The sequence below is a fragment of the Netta rufina genome, assembly GCF_964035555.1.
Source record: "Netta rufina genome assembly, chromosome: 16".
NCBI lineage: Eukaryota > Metazoa > Chordata > Aves > Anseriformes > Anatidae > Netta > Netta rufina.
In genome coordinates, this window is record NC_140140.1 from 15,860,325 (window position 1) to 15,876,777 (window position 16,453).

The following is a 16,453-nucleotide window of genomic DNA, read 5'->3' on the forward strand; positions in this document are numbered from 1 at the left end:
CAGCTGCATGGGAAGGCTTCGGGGATGTTTATAGTTTTTTTTTTTTTTTTTCTTTCTCATTTTTCCCTGTGACTGCCAGGGTCTGTTGTTAAGATAAATCAGACATCAAACCACAGCCGCCGTGTTTTCAGACTTTGGACATTCAGCTCCACTCTTGGAGGGGGCGTTTCGGGATCTGTGGAGGAAGGCAGCTCCTTTTCCCCCTGGTTTTCCCCATCCCCTTGCCCTGGGGCTGTGCCCACCATCACCGGTGTCCCATCACCCAGCCAGGACAGACCCCTCGTGGCCGGGGGTGCCCAGCAGCGCTCCGATCCCCCTCATCACAGCGACTTGCAGCAGGCTCTGGCCAGCGGAGCCCTCCTTTTGGAGGAGCCCTGGTGCTGAGCAGCCCCACTGGGCTCCTTTCTTCTGGCTCCGGGATGGCAGAAGCATCCCCTCACCCAGGCAGGCGTTTGCAGAGGGGATCTGTCAGGAGCAGCTCAAGGTTAGGCATTTCAGTCGCATTACCCATGCTAATGCATGCAGCACCGGGAGCCTCGCGGAGGGCCTGACTCTGCTCCCTCGGGCTAACGAAGCCGTCCTCCCCCAGCCCGCTGCCAGGCACCCGGACCCTCCCCAGCTTCGGGCCGATCCCCTCGCCGCTGTGCAAGGCGGATTTGGGATGTTGGCTGCGTTTTCTGGGATAAATCAGGCTCCCCCTCGCTGCGTGCTGCGGCGTGCCCAGGCTCCATCCACACGTTTGGTTCCTCCGCCCGTGCTGGGGTGAGCCTCGGGGGCTGCACGCACTGAGTGAGTGGTGGCCTTGGGCAGGAGCTTGGTGGCTGTGTCCTCGTGGTGTCCCCATGTCCCTGTGGTGTCACCATGTCCTTTGGTGTCCCTATGTCCTCATGGTGTTTCCATGTCCCTTGGTGTCCCCGTGGTGTTCCCATGTCCCTGTGGTGTCCCCATGTCCCTTGGTGTCCCCTTGGTGTCCTCATATCCCTGTGGTGTCCCCATGTTCCCATGTTCCTTGGTGTCCCCGTGTCCCCATATCCCTGGGGTGTCCCTGGGGTGTCCCTATGTCCCTGTATCCCTTGGTGTCCCCTTGGTGTCCCTGTGTCCTTGAGTCCCTTGTTGTCCCCATGTCCCCATGTCCCCGTGTCCCTGAGGTGTCCCCATGTCCTTTGGTATCCCCATGTCCCTGTGCCCCTTGGTGTCCCCTCGGTGTCCCCATGTCCCCATGTCTCTTGGTGTCCCCTTGGTGTCCCCATGTCCCCCTGTCCCCACATCCCCGCGCTGCTGCATCAGCAGCACCACACCCCCGTGCGCCCAGCCCCCCCCCGGACCCTCCCCGTTCCGTGGGGCCGGCCCCGGGGGCCGGGCCGCGCTCGGGGCCGCTCCCGGTGGCAGCGCGGGGGCTCGGCGGGGAACCGGGACCGGACCGGGGGTACCGGGAGGTGGGGGGGGGAGAGACCCTGCCGGTACCGTACCGAGGAGAGGGAAGGGGAAGAGAGAGACAAGGGGGGGAGCATCCCGGAGGGGGGCGGTGCCGGTGCCGGTTCCCGGTGCCGGTTCCCGGTGCCGGTAGCGGTGCGGCGGGGCTCGGGGCGAGGCCGGCGGGGGCGGGCGCTGCCGGGGCGGGCTCGTCGGTGCCGTCCTCCCCCCGGAAGTCTCCCCCGCTCCCTCCTTTCTCCTCCTCTCCCCGCAACATGGCCGCGAAATCGGACGGCGGCGGCGGCCCGGCCGTGCGCTTGGAGAGCCCCGGGGGCGGTGGCGGAGACGGAGACGGAGGAGGAGGAGGAGGAGGAGGAGGAGGAGGAGGAGGAGGGAGCGGAGGGGGGACCCGCAGGGCGGCGGCGGGGGTCGCGTCCCCCCCGTCGAGGCGGTACCGGCTGCGGGACGGCTGCTGGGTGCTGGGCGCGCTGCTCGTCTGCTTCGCCGACGGCGCCTCGGACCTGTGGCTGGCGGCCCACTACTACGTGCGGGGGCAGCGCTGGTGGTTCGGGCTGACGCTGCTCTTCGTGCTGCTGCCCTCGCTCGTGGTGCAGCTGCTCAGCTTCAGGTGGTTCGTCTACGACTTCGCCGCCGCCGCCGCCGCCGCCGGCAGCACCAAGGGCAGCGCCGGCAGCACCAAGGACAGCGCCCGCGGCCCCCGCGGCTGCTGCCGCCTCTGCATCTGGCTGCTGCAGGGCTGCATCCACCTGCTGCAGCTGGGGCAGGTCTGGAGGTAAAAAGGGGGTGAATTGGGGTGGGAGGGGTCACTGGGTGGGGTGGGGGGTCACTGGGGTGGGATGGGATGGCATGGCATGGGGCTGCATCCACCTGCTGCAGCTGGGGCAGGTCTGGAGGTAAAAAGGGGGTGAATTGGGGTGGGAGGGGTCACTGGGTGGGGTGGGGGGTCACTGGGGTGGGATGGGATGGCATGGCATGGGGCTGCATCCACCTGCTGCAGCTGGGGCAGGTCTGGAGGTAAAAGGGGGTGGGATGGGATGGGGGGGTCACTGGGTGGGGTGGGGAGGTCACTGGGGTGGAGTGGGATGGGATGGGATGGGATGGCGCTGGGGGGCTGCATCCACCTGCTGCAGGTGGGGTAGGTCTGGAGCTAAAAGGGGGTGAATTGGGGTGGAGGGGTCATTGGGATGGGATGGGATGGGATAGGATGGCATGGGATGGGATGGGGCTGGGGCTGCAGGGCTGCATCCACCTGCTGCAGCTGGGGCAGGTCTGGAGGTAAAAGGGGGCGGGATGGGGTGGGAGGGGTCACTGGGTGGGGTGGGGGGTCATTGGGATGGGATGGGATGGGATGGGATGGGATGGGATGGGGCTGCAGGGCTGCATCCACCTGCTGCAGCTGGGGCGGGTCTGTAGGTACAGGGGTATTTGGGGTGGGGCTGGGATGGGTTGGGCTGGGGCGGGTTGGGCTGGGGCTGGGGCTGGGGCTGGGGCTGGGGGGTTGCATCCACCTGCTGCAGCTCAGACAGGTCTGTTGGCACAGGGGGGTCACCAGGATGGGGGAGGCTGGAGAGAGGGGCAGGGACATGGGGGGATGTGGGTGGGAGTGGGGAGGTGCAGCAGGGGCCCGGGCAGCTGGGGTGGGCATGGGATCGATCCCGTGCAGCCACAGCAGGAGGGGCAGGGGGTAGGGACCCCCCGACAGAGCCAGGCTGGGGGTGCGGGTGGCCATGGGCACTGGGAGCCCACAGCCTCACTGGTGGCACAGGCCCACTGGTCCCCACAGCCAGATCCTGGGGTTTTGGGGTGCTCCTGGCAGCCCCGAGCACCCCTGGCTCAGAGCCTCCCCCAGGCGGGTCCCCAGGCTCCTGCTTGCAGCTGGGTGGGGGTGTAGGGGGGGTGTTTGTGCCCCAGCCTCCCCCGGGGGCTGCGTCGCTGCTGCCTGCCCGAGCCTGAGGCTGGGCAGGGAGGGCGAGCTCTGAGCTGGGGGGGCTGGGGGGCTGCTGGCAGGACGGTTTCCCTCTGAAAACCTTCCTCCCCTGCGCCGTGCCTCTCCCTCCTCCTCCTCGGCGCTGTAACGGAGCTGGCTCCTGGGGGGGGGGCTGGGAGGGCGCGGAGACAATGGCAAATTCCTGAAACAATGCCCTGAGCCAGCCACGCTCCCCGGGGCCTGCCTCGCTGCTGCTGCCCCTCGCGAGCTACCCGAGTACAGGGGCTGCTCTCGTCCTTCTTGCTGTCTGCACGCGCTTTTCCTGCCGCTTTGCTTGGGATGCTCCAGGGAGCACCAACTTTGTTCCACGGCGCACCGTGCCAGGGAGGCTCCTGCCCCTTCCCTCCCCTTGCACTGCCCCTCCCCGCTCTGTAATGCCCCACGGGGGCAGGATGGGTGCAAGGTTGGCCTTTGTGTGCTGGGAGAGCTGGGGAGGGAGAGGACGGGGCTCCTGGGGCCGCTGGCTGCTGAGCCCCCTGCAGCAGCCCCAGGGCCCCACGGGTGCTTGCCGGGGCCGTGCTGGGGTCAGGGTTTTGCTCCCGTTTGTGTCGGCCGTGGAGGCTCTTAAGCCAATTAAAGCGGGAACTCAGCACCGACCCTCCCGGACATGCCGGGCGCAGGCTGCAGCTGAGGCTCTTCCTAATCTCGGGATTTGGGATTTGCTCGGGTGAGCAGTTAAATGCAGTTCGCTAAACCCATTAGCGGGGTTGGATCCGCTGCAGGTGGATGTGACAGTTTAAGAAGTGCTGAATTATAACCGAATAAATACTGCATGTGCAGGGAAGGCTTTTCCCTGGCCAGGGCGCCGGGGCCCTGCTGCGCCCTTTGCCAAACACCTCCCCCTTCCCTGATTTATTTATCTGCGCGGCCCTGGCCTGGGCAGCCCCGATTCCCTCGGCAGCTCTCACCCTACAGGATCGATCGCTGCGCAGCGCCGGCCCCAGCTGCGCCCCAGGCAGGACCCCCAGCTCACATTTACAGCAGCTGCCCGGGTGCGAAGGCGAGCTGGCCACGAGCACCGACCTTGAGACCGCCCCAAATTAAAGCTGCTGCGAGAATCAGCGGAAGGCAGCTGTAATCAGTGCCTTCACAACGCCCTGCCGTGGGTGCCCTCTGGAGACGTTTTGGTGGCAGGAACATGTGCTCGTGGCCGGCAGCCCCAGTGCAGGGCGGTGGGGAGCTGGCCAGGGGCAGGGGGCTCCTGGTCCCAGTCCCATGGGACGGAGCCTGCTGGGGTTTGGCAGCTCAGGAGCTCCTACCCTCTCCGTTCAGGTCAGCAGCTTTTTTGCCATGTGTAGCAATACCGAGGGGAAGGGAGCTCCGCGGGGACCTGGTCTCCATCGCAGGGACAACACCGGGAGCAGGCGAGGGGCTGGTCCCCTCATCGCCCCGCGGGTTGGCAGCTGGGGATGAGCAGGGAAGGAGGGACACGGGGCCCTCCTCCACGTGTTGGCGTGATGTCCGTGGCACTCGGGGCTCTCCCCGACCTGAGTTTGGGGGATGTGTGATGCATTCGGATGGAGAGCAATCCTCTCCTTGTTTAAATCAAGGGATGACATCCCAAATTACCTTTCAGGGAAGCTGCTCTCTGTATCACTCGCTCTTGGACTGCTGGCTCTCTCCAGCTCCTTCACCTGGGGGTGGTGGCTGGTGGCACTGGTTGTGCCAGGGCCTGGCTTTTCTTCCTGCACCTCTTTTCTCCCAACACTTGAGGTGTGGAGACAGCCGCAGGGACTGCCCAGCCGTGGGCATTTCCTGGGGCTAATTGTGGGCACCAGGTCGGTGAGGAGGGGCACGGGGGTGGCCGATGGCTGGAGCTGTGCCACCAGGACCCGCGTTGTGCTGCGGGACTGGGGGCGAGCAAACGGCGCTGCTGCCCCGCGCCCGCCCCAGCCCTCGGTGGAGATTTTTGTCAGATTGGGCTTTTTAATACAAAGGAGGCAGTAATTAGCCCTAAGAGCTCTCTCGGTTGGTTTCTGCCTCATCATCAGTTTTTTGAAAATTAAATGATTTTTTATTTATTTATTTTTTTTTTTAAAGTAATTGATTCTGTATTTCTCGTGCAGCTGCTGCTGCGCCCGGTTCGTAAAAACCTGGCGGTGCGCGCGGGGCTGAAACACAAACCCTGCCATCAAGCGCATAACAAACAAGAACCAACGTCTCGTTCTGGCAACTTGATGGGAGATGAAATCTCCTTTTAACGAGCTCTACGGAGCTGACAGCGAGACGGGAGAATAATTGAGCCCCGCCAAAAGCGGGGGAGGACGAGGGTCACTTGTTGAGTGCCGAGCAGCCGGGGACCACGCACGCAGGAGACGTGCGCGGTTGTGGCTCCCTGTCCTGCTGCTGCCTTCGTGCTGGTGATGGATGTGAGCCCTGGGCATCACAGGGACGGCGCTGCTGTGGGGTCTGTGTGTGTGGGGCCGCTGTGTGCTGCAGGCAGTGGGGTCACGGTGATGATGAGCCCGGTTGGTGACTGATTACAGGGAGAGGGCAGGGCTCCTGCCTCGGTGTCCTGGCTCTGCTGGGGCTGTGGGACTTCGTTCCCGGGCCTGGTGCTGTTCCTCTCAGGCTGCATGTTCCAGCCCCGTTTTTACACTAAAGCAAAGAAAAAAGCAGGGACCAGGAGCCTGCGGGGTCGCAGATCAGCACCTGGCAGCAGTTGGCACGTGGTGAAACCGGGCTGGAAGTACCAAAATCACACCGTTTGCTGACAGCAATGTCTTTGTGGGGCTGCCAGTGCTTGGAAGGTCCTTGCGAGGCTCTCAGGGAGGGATGGATGGGGCAGGTGGTGCCGGGCTCCTGGGGGCTCCACCAGCCTCACGGGGGACATCGTGTGGGAAGGAGGCTTTGATCCTTGCCAGGGTGCTCCCCCGGCGTGGGTCTGTGCTTTTCCAGCCTCACCACGCCGGGACACGGCTCTGCTGTCCCCTGCACGCTGAGCAGGGAGGGTTTTGGTGGGACCACAGGCTGCTGGTGACACCGGTCGTGTCCCCGAGCTGCTGGTGGAGCCCAGCTTCCTTCTCCCCTGGCCTCCCTCTGTCCCCACCGCTCTGCTTGGCCACCCGATCCCCCTCCGGCGCCGACTCACGGCACAGCCCAGCAGGACGCAGCCGCTGCTGCCCGGCGCTGGGCTCCCCTCCAGAGAGAGGAGGCTGCAGCAGGAGCCATACGGAGCAGGGCTGCAGAGAGGGGGAAGCCAGATGGGAAGCCTGAAATCAGCCCGGCTGAGCCCCGGCCTCACCGGGGCCCTCGGGCTGCCCCGGCTTCGCGTGATCCGGGCGGGAGGACGGCGGGGGCAGCCCTGCAGGGTGCTGGAGACGATGCCCCGTGGATGTGCCCCCTCCCTGGTGAGCAACCCTGTGGGGCTGTGGGGTGCTGCCCTCCCCTCCTGCCTGCTCTGGCTTTGAGTGGGGCTGCCCGGGGCAGGAGCAGATGGCAGTGGCAGCGGGGCGGCCGGGGGGGCCGCGGTGGTGCCAGCTGATGGCCCCCACCACGTCTCCGGGCTGTGTGCCCCCCAGCCCCGCACCGGCCGCAGGAGGGGCTCAGGAGCTCGGCCCCGGGACGCCCCCACAATGGGAGCAGGGCCGGCTCCTGCCTGCTCCCTGCTGATGGATGAGCCGAAAGTGCTGGGATCAGGGCTTCTCCCGGCACTCGCGGGCTAATGGAGTCGGCTGGCAGCGTTTTATGGATCTGATATAAAGGCCATCAGTTTGCGTGACAGTTTTACTAGGTTGGGAGGAAGCTTTACGGTCTGACTTCCTTTCGCTTAATCTTTCTGCTTTCGTAGCCATCCGTCTCCCTCCTCTCCCCCCCCAAACCCCCAAACCTGTGCGCGCTCGGCGGAGGTGGCTCTGCCCGGGCACGGCTGCTCGGGGACACCCCGCACGCCCGTCCCCGTGTCCCCTCCTTAGGACGAGGAGCGTTTCCCTGCGCCCTGCGGCTGCTGGAGCTGGCCCAGTGCCGCGGGAAGGGGTCCCCGGTGACTCAGCTGCTGCGTGCGTCGGTGCCACGCGCGGCTCCGCTGACCCCCGGCCGCTCACCAGATGGCCGGGGCCGAGCCTGCGGCCCTGCCAAGAGCCGAGGCAGCACCGGCACAGGCGGACGGGGGCTCCCCGCGGGCACCCCGCACGACCAGCTGGTCCCTCCTGCTCCCTCCTTCCTCTGCCACCGCCCGCCTGGGGCAGGGGGAGGCGGGGAGGGGGGGGGCTGGATGAAAATATCCCCTTTGAGGCATAGCTGGATGTGGTTTTGGGCTGGGATAGGGGTGCCTGGAATGCTCCAGGGGGGGTGAAGAGTGAGGCCACGGGATGAGGGACCCATCTGGGGGTAGGAACTGGACCCTGCATGGGGAGAGAGGGCGCAGGGGAGTGGAGGCTTGGCACGAGGTGCCCTGCCCTGGCATCTCAGGACCCCGCGTGGAGCCGCTGCCTCTTGGGGCAGCACGGGGACGTTTCCACGGCCTTGGATGGGAGAGGAAACGTGATGTCGGAGCACGGTGGTGGCATCCCCGGGGCATGCCCGGCACAGGGGGTTGCAGGGGCCGTTCTCACGCCCCTACCCCCAACTCGCGCAGGTACCTCCGCACGCTGTACCTGGGGCTGCAGAGCCGGTGGCAGGCCGAGCACCGCCGGCGCCACTTCTACTGGCGGATGATGTTTGAGAGCGCGGACATCAGCATGCTGCGCCTGCTGGAGACCTTCCTGAAGAGCGCGCCCCAGCTCGTGCTGCAGCTCAGCATCATGGTGCAGCAGAACAGCATCGAGCCGCTGCAAGGTAGGGGCAGCCCCCCTCCGACACGGCCCCCACGGCTGGGGAAAAGGGCTGGAGGGGCCCGGGATGCTGCAGACCCCAGCCCCGTGTCCCCTGTGCCGCCCTCCACCCCGCTCTCACCGCCCTGTCCGCGCTCTGTGCCCGCAGGGCTCTCGGCCTCGGCCTCGCTCGTCTCCCTGGCGTGGATGATCGCCTCCTACCAGAAGGTGCTGCGGGACTCGCGGGAGGACAAGATGCCCATGTCCTACAAGGGGGCCATCGTGCAGATCCTGTGGCACCTCTTCACCATCGCCGCCCGCGCCATCGCCTTCGCCCTCTTCGCCTCCGTGTTCCAGCTCTACTTCGGCATCTTCATCGTCACCCACTGGTGCATCATGACCTTCTGGATCATCCAGGGCGAGACGGACTTCTGCATGTCCAAGTGGGAGGAGATCATCTACAACATGGTGGTGGGCATCATCTACATCTTCTGCTGGTTCAACGTCAAGGAGGGACGGAGCCGCTACCGCATGTGCATCTACTACATCATCACGCTGTCCGAGAACGCCGCCCTCACCGCCCTCTGGTTCCTCTACTACAACCGCGAGACCACGTCCGACTTCGACGCCTTAATCCTCGTCTGCGTGGTCAGCTCCAGCTTCGCCCTCGGCATCTTCTTCATGTTCATCTACTACTGCCTCTTGCACCCCAACGGCCCCATGTTCGGCCCCCACGCCGGGGGCTGCATTTTCCGGCAGCAGCCGGCACCGGCGCCGGGGTCCCCCGCGGACGCCGTCACCAGCCCCCCGCGCTCGCTGCCCCGGACTACAGGGGGGGACCGGGAAGGGGCTCCTGGGGACCGGGACAGCTGCGTGCCCGTCTTTCAGGTGCGCCCCTGCGCCCCTACACCGCCGGCCGCCCGCGCCCCGCGGACAGAGGGCCCCGTCATCCGCATAGACCTGCCCAGGAAGAAGTACCCGGCCTGGGACGCCCACTTCATCGACCGGCGCCTGCGGAAAACCATCCTGGCGCTGGAGTACGCCTCCCCCACCACCCCGCGCCTGCAGTACCGCACCGCCGGCGTTTCCCAGGAGCTCCTGGAGTACGAGACCACCGTGTAGGGCGGGCGCGGGGGCCGCCGTGGTGCCCCCCGACCCTCTCCAGCCAGGGCTGTCCCATCTCTTCGCAGCGTTTTGCCTTTCTTTTCGGTTCACCGGCGCCGAGGGGTGACCGCGCCGAGCGCCCCGCGGGCAGGGGCCGGTGAGGTCCCTTGGTGCTATCCCCCCCCCTCCCACCTTCCCCATGCCGCCCTCCTGTGACCCATCTCCTCATCCCACCCGGCTCTGCGCCGGGGGCTTGTCCTTGCCAAAATACCTCACCTGTGCCTGAGCCCCGCAGCGCCCGGCTCCCGGCCGGGCTGGCCAGGTCGGCGGCACAGGGTGGGGACCGCGGGGCACCCCGGGGCTCGGGGTGTGGTGGGTGCCCCGCTCCGGTGAGAGGCTTTGGGCACGGCGGGGCATGGTGCAGGGGACATGCAGGGGACACGGGCAGTGGGATGGGGCTGTGGGGATGCTGGAGAGGGGCTGTACCGGGGTGTGGGGGGCTCCTGTCACCCCCAGGGAGCAGGTGGCGGTGGGGAGCGAGCAGGGGACAGCTGGGGTCTGGCCACCCCCCGATGTCCCCTACTTCCCCGAGCCCCCCAGACCCAGGGGTCTCCCTTCATCTCAGCCCTCGGTTCCCCCCGCTGTGGGCTCTGGCCGTGCCTGCGCCCCAGGAGCCCCCCGCTCCATGTGGGACGCAGCCCCCAGCCCTGAGCCAGGCCCCCGATGCCAGCCGGGTGCTGTGGGGGGGGGGGGTGGCTGCACCCCGCCGTCCCCTCCAACCCTCCTGGGAACCGCTTCATCGCATCGTGTTTGTTTTCACCTGGTAGGTGACATTTGTGTGACATTTTCTACCTCCGCTGACGCTGGTGGGGCAGGGCCTGGCTGGCACCGGGGGGGGGACGGGACATTGAAAGGTGGTGGCATCGCTCCCGGGGGGGCTCCCCAAGGCCGGATTCACCCCCAGCCATTCTCTCCCCCCTTTCCAAGCCAGGAGCATTTCCATCCACGCCCCCGTCAGCATCAGCCCCCCCCAGCTCCGAGGTGTGCACCCGAGCCAGGATCCTGCCCCCCATGCCCCTGGCGCCCCCCAACCCCTGCGGAGGAGCGGGGCTGCCCCGGGCTTTGGCTCTGAATGTGTGCCCTGCTCCCGTGGGGAGCCCAAAGGGCTGTGCTGAATGTACCCCCCCGTGCCCCCCCGTGTCCGTGTGTCCGTCCTCTGTGTTTGCAGCTGGGTCTGTAGGGCAGAGCTCCCGGCATCCCCGGGCCGTGCACCGCTCGCAGCACGCGCAGAGCCCCCCGGCACGCACCCACAGCCCCCCCCGGTGCCTTCCTCCAGCCCCGGTGCCCCCCCAGGTCCCCGAGCTGTGCTGGTCCCACGGTGCTGAGCTGTCCCGCTGTGCCCCCGTGGCCGGGCTGCAGCGGGGTCCCCAAGGTGCTGTGGGGTCCCCAAGGTGCTGTGGGGTCCCCAAGGCGCTGTGGGGTCCCCAAGGCGCAGCGGGGTGCGCGGTGCCGCCGGTGCCCCCTTGCTTTTGTTTCCCATTTCTCCGTAGCTCGGAGGCCCCCGGGTGACTGCGGGCTGGGATGGGCCGGGCTGGGGGGTCACTGGTGCTAACTGGTGCTAACTGCAAGCCTCGGAAATCCTTTCGGAGGAGGTCACGGAGCAGCGCTGGGTCTGGGCAGCGGGCTGCCCCCCCCCCCCGGGACCCGCACTCCTCCTCTCCCACCAGTAACGGGCAAAAAAATCCCCCATCCAGCCGGGCTCTCAACAGAGGAGGCTTCTGTTATCCTCAGGGAAGCGCTAAGGGAAGATGGGACCCTGGGGGGGATTTTTGGGGTGCAGGGGCAGCCAGGAGCCCCACGGCCCTGGGAGCCCTCGAGCGGTGCCGTGCCGATTCCTGCACCCCCTGCCCGTGCCCCCAAGGGTTCGGAGCCACGCAGCCCGGGGTGATCTGCGCCCCCCCACCCCATGTGCTCGTTCCCTGGGGGGGTCGCGGGTCGGAGGGACATTTTTCTATGCACTCAAGCCACGGTCCCCTCAGCCCCGGGCTACTCCCGTGGCGGGGTCAGGGCAGCGGCTGCAGGAGCTCCCCCCACACCGTGCTCGCAGCCCCCATGCCCCGAGCCAACAGGGATGAACAGACAACATTGGGGGGGGGCTGCTGGTGGTGCTGGTGGTGGTGCCAGGCCATCAGCACCCCCTGGCAAGGGGGCACCGAGGGGGCTCAACCCGGGGCTGAGCTGGGCCCTGTGGGGTGGGGGCAGCTCCGGGGCTGCTCCGGCTCCCTTTGGGGAAAGAGGGGTCCTGGTCCCAGGGGGGGGGACAGCGTGGGGCAGGCAGCGGGGCCGCCCCGGGGTTCAGGGAATGGGATGGGGACGTGGTTCGGACCGGGGCTGAGCTCTGCTGCTCTTGGCCGGGGGTGTTTTCTCCCCGGAGGGGGCTGCTGGGGGCTGCGTCCCTGAGGGTCTCAGCCACATCCCCACGGTGCTCGGGACCGGGAGCCCGGCCGTCACGTACTGTAAATACTCTGTGTGCCACCTTCCTCTCCGGGACCCTCGGCGCGGGCAGGGAAAGGGGGGGGGTGAGCAGGAGACCGGGGTCTGCCCGAGACTTTTTTGTATACCACAAACTTTTTGTATATTTTTAATTTTGCTGCAACATGAGATATTAAATTCATTTCAATAAGCCCTGCCTGCCCGAGCTTTTCCTTGCTGGTGCCCACCGGTGGCTCTGGGCTCTGCGTGGCTGTGCCGGGGTGCTGGGGGGCTCTGCCCAGCCATATTGGGGTGCTGGGGGGCTCTGTCCTGGGGTGCTGGGGACATCAGGGACGGGGCAGGATGGCTGTGGAGGTCCAGGGCCCCCGGCAGGGAAGGGGTGCGCGGGCAGGATGCGGTGTGCTGCCGGGGAGGAAACTGCTGGACACGGCCCCAGCCCAGCTCTCCCAGGCCGAATTCCTCCCTGCTGGAGGCCCTGGTCCCCATCCAGCCCCCAGACCCACAGGGGAGCCTCAAACCCCATGGGCAGCTGTGGGGTTGGGGAGTTTTAGGGGCTGCTGCATGGCTCCAGCTGGAGCCTTTTCCCCGTGGCAGGGCCGCTCGCGGGCAGGGCAGGGGCAGCGAGGGGCAGGGAGCCCCCCGGTGAGGCCATGGGGAGGGGGCTGATGTGGGGCCATGGGGCAGCGAGGGGCTGGGGCTGCTCTGCTCCTGGTCCCAAGGCACCCCCAGCCCCACTCCTGGTCCCAACCCAGTCCCAGCCCTGTCCCAGTACCAGCGCCAGTCCCAGTGCCAGTCTCGCCCCAGTTCCACCGCAGTCCCAGTCCCAGTCTGAGCCCAATCCCAGTCCCAGTCCCTTCCCAGTCCCGTCCCAGTCCAGCCCAGCCCAGCCCAGCACCCCCGGCGGGGCAGGAACTCACATCAGAGCCGTCCTGGTGGAGTTTCCGACACAGGAAAACAACAAAGGCGTTGGACGGGGAGGACGGCGGCAGCGCCATGGACTGCGAGGCCAAGAGGGGGAAGAAGGTGAGCACATTTCGGGGGCTGCGGGGCGACCAGGAGCAGCCCCACAGCGCTCGTGGTGCCCGGGGCGAGGGGTGGGAGATTTGGGGGGGGGGGGGTCCCCACCTGCTGTCCCCTGGGGCCGAGCGCCCGGGCGCCGCAGATGTGGGGACCCCAGCCAGGAGGAGCCGTGCGGTGCCGGGGCTGGGTGTCCCCCCCCCGTGGTGACGTGCCCCCCAAACCCCGCTGTCCCTGGCAGGGCTTCGTGTCGCCCATCAAGCGGCTGGTTTTCCCCAAGGCGGCTCGCAAGCCGGCTCTCCGCAGCAGCGTCTACCGGCGGCCGCTGCACTCGGTGCCCCTCTACCCCCCCGACTACCTGATAGACCCCCAGATCCTGCTGCACGACTACGTGGAGAAGGAGGTGAAGGTAACGGGGCTGGGGGGGGCCCCCAGGGACATCAGCAGCCCCATTTGCCGTGCGGGAGGCCCCCACACATGGTGGTCGGCAGGGTTCTGGCCCCCTCCTGTCCTGGATAAACCCCCAAGGAGAAAAGGGGGAGCAGGTTGGGGTGGGGGCAGGCTCCCCACCACCCCTCCCCAGGGAGGTGCAGGCTGTGGCGGTGGGAGGACGCAAAGCCCCAGCCCCAGTGCCCCTTAGGGCTGGCCTTCCACCCACAGGGCTCCCCCCTTGCCCTCCCCAAAACCTTTTGGGGGCTTTGCCCCCCCCCCCCAGTTTTTAGGGCACCTCACCTGGGTGACAGCATCCCTGAACCCCTCCAGCCGGGACGAGGTGCTGCAGCTGCTGGACACCGCCAGGGTAAGAGGGCGCCCGGCACCCCACGGGGACGTCCCACCAGTGCCACCGGTGTCCCCCCCCGACCCCGTACTCGCTCTCTGCCCCACAGCAGCTGAAGGAGCTGCCCCTGCAGACGACGCCGGAGCAGGACAGCATCCTCAGCCTGTCCGCACGCTGCCTCCTGCTCACCTGGCGCGACGACGAGGAGCTGATCCTGCGCATCCCCACGCACGAGATCGCCGCAGCCTCCTACCTGCGCGACGACGCCCTGCACCTCCTCATCCTCAAAACGGGTGCGGGCGCCCTGCCGGGGTCCCAACGCGACGCGGCTGACCCCGAGCACCCCGTGTGTGCCCCCCCCCCCGGGGTGGGAGCCGTGCTCCCAGCACCGGCTGCATTTCATGGTGGTGGGGAATGATGCTGGAAGTGCCCCCCCGTGTGCATCCAGATGGGGCGCAGGGGCTCCGGTGCTGTGATCACCAACCCTGGGCTCAGCCACCAGCCTCAGCTGTGCCCTAATCCCTTTTCTCCCACCCCACCACAGCCCCCACCACCCAGCCCCACCGCCCCCAGCTCGCTGGGCCTCCCCTATCCCCCCCCCACCCCCAGCCCCTCTGCTTCCCACCTGGATGGACTCCAGGGCTAAACCGGGAGCCGGGTGCGTTGGGGATCACAGCCCCCACCCTGACACCCCGTCCCCCCCTCGCTGCCCCCAGGCCTGGGAGTGGACCCGGTCCCTGCCGGAGCACACCCCGAGGCGACCCCGGTCGGCGTGCCGGAGGCAGCCCCGGCCGAGAAGCGTCCGGGGGGCGCGTGGCCAGAACCGGGGCGTCTGGGGGGCCCGATGGAGCGGCGGCACACCATCTGCAGCCTGGACTGGCGGGCGGCACGGGGCGGGCAGGAGGGCCGGCAGGGCGGCAGCCTGGAGCGGCGGCGGGGAGGCAGCTGGGAGCGGAGGCAGCGCGGGCGACCCTCGGGGAGCTGGGAGCGGCGGCAGCCCTGCGGAGGCAGCTGGGAGCGGCGCCGAGCCGGCACGGCCGGAGGCAGCTGGGAGCGCGGCACCGGTTTCGGCAGCTGGGAGCGGCGGCACGCCGGCAGCAACCCCCTGGACCCCCAGGAGCCCTGCCCCGACGCCTACTCCAACCTCGTCATCCTCGCCGTGCCCAACAGGGTGAGCGGCCCCGGCATGCGCCCACCCTTCTGGCATGCGCCCACCCCCCCTGGCATGCGCCCACCCTACCAGGCACGTGCCCACCCTCTCTTCTTCCCCCCTTCATCCCCTGCAGGATGCCGCCGAGGAGTCCTGCGCGCTCATCTGCCAGGTCTTCCAGATCATCTACGGGGACCAGAGCATCGAGTGCGTGGATCGTGCCGGATACCACTACACCTCCACGCCCACGCGGCCCTGGCTCTCCAGCAGGAGTGAGTGGCTGGGGGGGGGTGCGGGATGCTGAGTGGGACTGCACGGGGCTGGGGGGCTTGGGTACAGCACGGGGGGGACCTGCCCTGGTTCTCAGAGCTGGGCTCTCCCTCCCCAGGTGAGAGCTGCCGCACGGACGGGACGTACGGCTACGACGCCGACTTCAGCTGCTGCAGCTCCTTGTGAGTCCGGCCTCCCCTGGGTGCCCCCATGCTGGGTGCCCGTCCCACCTGCAGACCCCCCAGCCCAGCCCGATGGACCTGCTGACCCCCCCCACACCCCTCTCCTCCCGCAGCAATGGCTCCGAGACATTCGAGGCGTATTACAGCGGGGCCTCCTCGCCCTCCTTCCACCAGTCCCACCACAGCCTGGCCACCGCCTGCAGCGGCAGCGACCAGAGCAGCGCGGGGCTGGAGCAGCTGCAGGACTACATGGTGACGGTGAGGGTGCAGGGGGGGCTCCGCTCCTCTCTGGGTGCCCGGGAGCAGCCGGCCGGGTGCGGGGTGGTGGGGTTGGGGCCGTGCACTGTCCCCAGCCCTGAGCTGTCCCCATGTCCCCGCAGCTGCGCAACAAGCTGTCACCCCAGGAGATCCAGCAGTTCGCCCTGATGCTCCGCGAGTACCGGCTGGGCACGCCGGTGCAGGAGTACTGCGCCGACCTCCTGCGCCTCTACGGGGACCGGAGGAAGTTTCTGCTCCTGGGTGAGTGCAGGGGCGCCCGCCCCAGCTGCTGGGGTGTCCGAGCAGCCCCAGCGATGGGTCACTGCGTCATGATGGCCATGTCCGGGTGTCTTTTTGGGGATGGGGAGCTGGTCCTGGGTGTGTGCTGGCACCCCCCGGGCACGGTCACCCCGAGCCTCACGGCGCCTGCTGCAGGAATGAGGCCCTTCATCCCCGACCAAGACATCGGGTACTTCGAGACCTTCCTGGAGAGCATCGGCATCCGCGAGGGCGGCATCCTCACCGACAGCTTCGGCCGCATCAAGCGCAGCATGAGCAACACGTCGGCCTCGGCCGTGCGGAGCTACGACAGCTGGTCCCTGCGCTCCGAGTCCGAGTCCTTCAACCGCATGATCACCGACATCACCCACGACATCGAGGCGCTGGCGCGGGACGAAGAGGAGGAGGAGGAGGAGGAGGAGGAAGAGGACAACTATCTGTGAGGGGCTGCTGAAGCCCCACGCCTGGCATTGTCCCCACTTTGTCCCCACGGGAGGGGACGAGGCTCCGCGCTGCCCTGGCAGCTCTCGGCTGTGCTGGTGGTGAATCAGGGCAGCCCCCCCAGCAGCGCCCCGTGCTGTAATTTTTGCAGATCGCAATTAAACGCCCAGGATGGGAGCAGCCACCGTCCCGCTGTCCCGGGGCAGCGCCTCCGGGGCCCCCCCGGCAGGACCGGGATGGGACAGGGGGGAAAAAAGGGCCAGCAGCAGGGGCCGTGCTGCCCGCAGAGCTGTCCCCAAAAAGCGCTGT

The 16,453-nt window shown here is 67.7% G+C and overlaps 2 protein-coding genes across 3 annotated transcripts; both read left to right on the forward strand.

Annotated features, from left to right (window-relative positions):
* Positions 1 to 1,688: 1,688 nt before the first annotated feature.
* On the forward strand, positions 1,689 to 9,294 carry XKR7 (XK related 7; the record flags this gene model as incomplete). The annotated part of the gene is made up of 3 exons (XM_084296405.1): positions 1,689 to 2,206; positions 7,998 to 8,197; positions 8,342 to 9,294. The coding sequence occupies 3 exons, from the start codon at positions 1,689 to 1,691 to the stop codon at positions 9,292 to 9,294; spliced, it is 1,671 nt and encodes a 556-aa protein (XP_084152531.1).
* Positions 9,295 to 12,733: 3,439 nt separating this feature from the next.
* CCM2L (CCM2 like scaffold protein) lies at positions 12,734 to 16,157 on the forward strand. 2 transcript variants are annotated; one of them, XM_084296890.1, is made up of 10 exons: positions 12,734 to 12,792; positions 13,028 to 13,195; positions 13,502 to 13,585; positions 13,674 to 13,857; positions 14,281 to 14,735; positions 14,851 to 14,986; positions 15,103 to 15,166; positions 15,280 to 15,424; positions 15,547 to 15,685; positions 15,860 to 16,157. In XM_084296890.1, the coding sequence occupies exons 1-10, from the start codon at positions 12,763 to 12,765 to the stop codon at positions 16,144 to 16,146; spliced, it is 1,692 nt and encodes a 563-aa protein (XP_084153016.1). In that variant the 5' UTR covers positions 12,734 to 12,762; the 3' UTR covers positions 16,147 to 16,157. The 2 variants fall into 2 exon arrangements, with proteins under 2 accessions (XP_084153016.1, XP_084153017.1); XM_084296891.1 differs by lacking the exon at positions 13,502 to 13,585.
* The last annotated feature ends 296 nt before the right edge of the window (positions 16,158 to 16,453 follow it).

What these genes read in the sequence shown, in the direction of transcription:
- CCM2L (XM_084296890.1), top strand. Translation starts at nt 12,763, where the DNA reads ATGGACTGCGAGGCCAAGAGGGGGAAGAAG. An exon ending in ACGTGGAGAAGGAGGTGAAG is followed by an intron (nt 13,196 to 13,501) that starts GTAACGGGGCTG and finishes CCCCCCCCCCAG; the next exon opens with TTTTTAGGGCACCTCACCTG. An exon ending in GCCCTGGCTCTCCAGCAGGA is followed by an intron (nt 14,987 to 15,102) that starts GTGAGTGGCTGG and finishes CTCCCTCCCCAG; the next exon opens with GTGAGAGCTGCCGCACGGAC.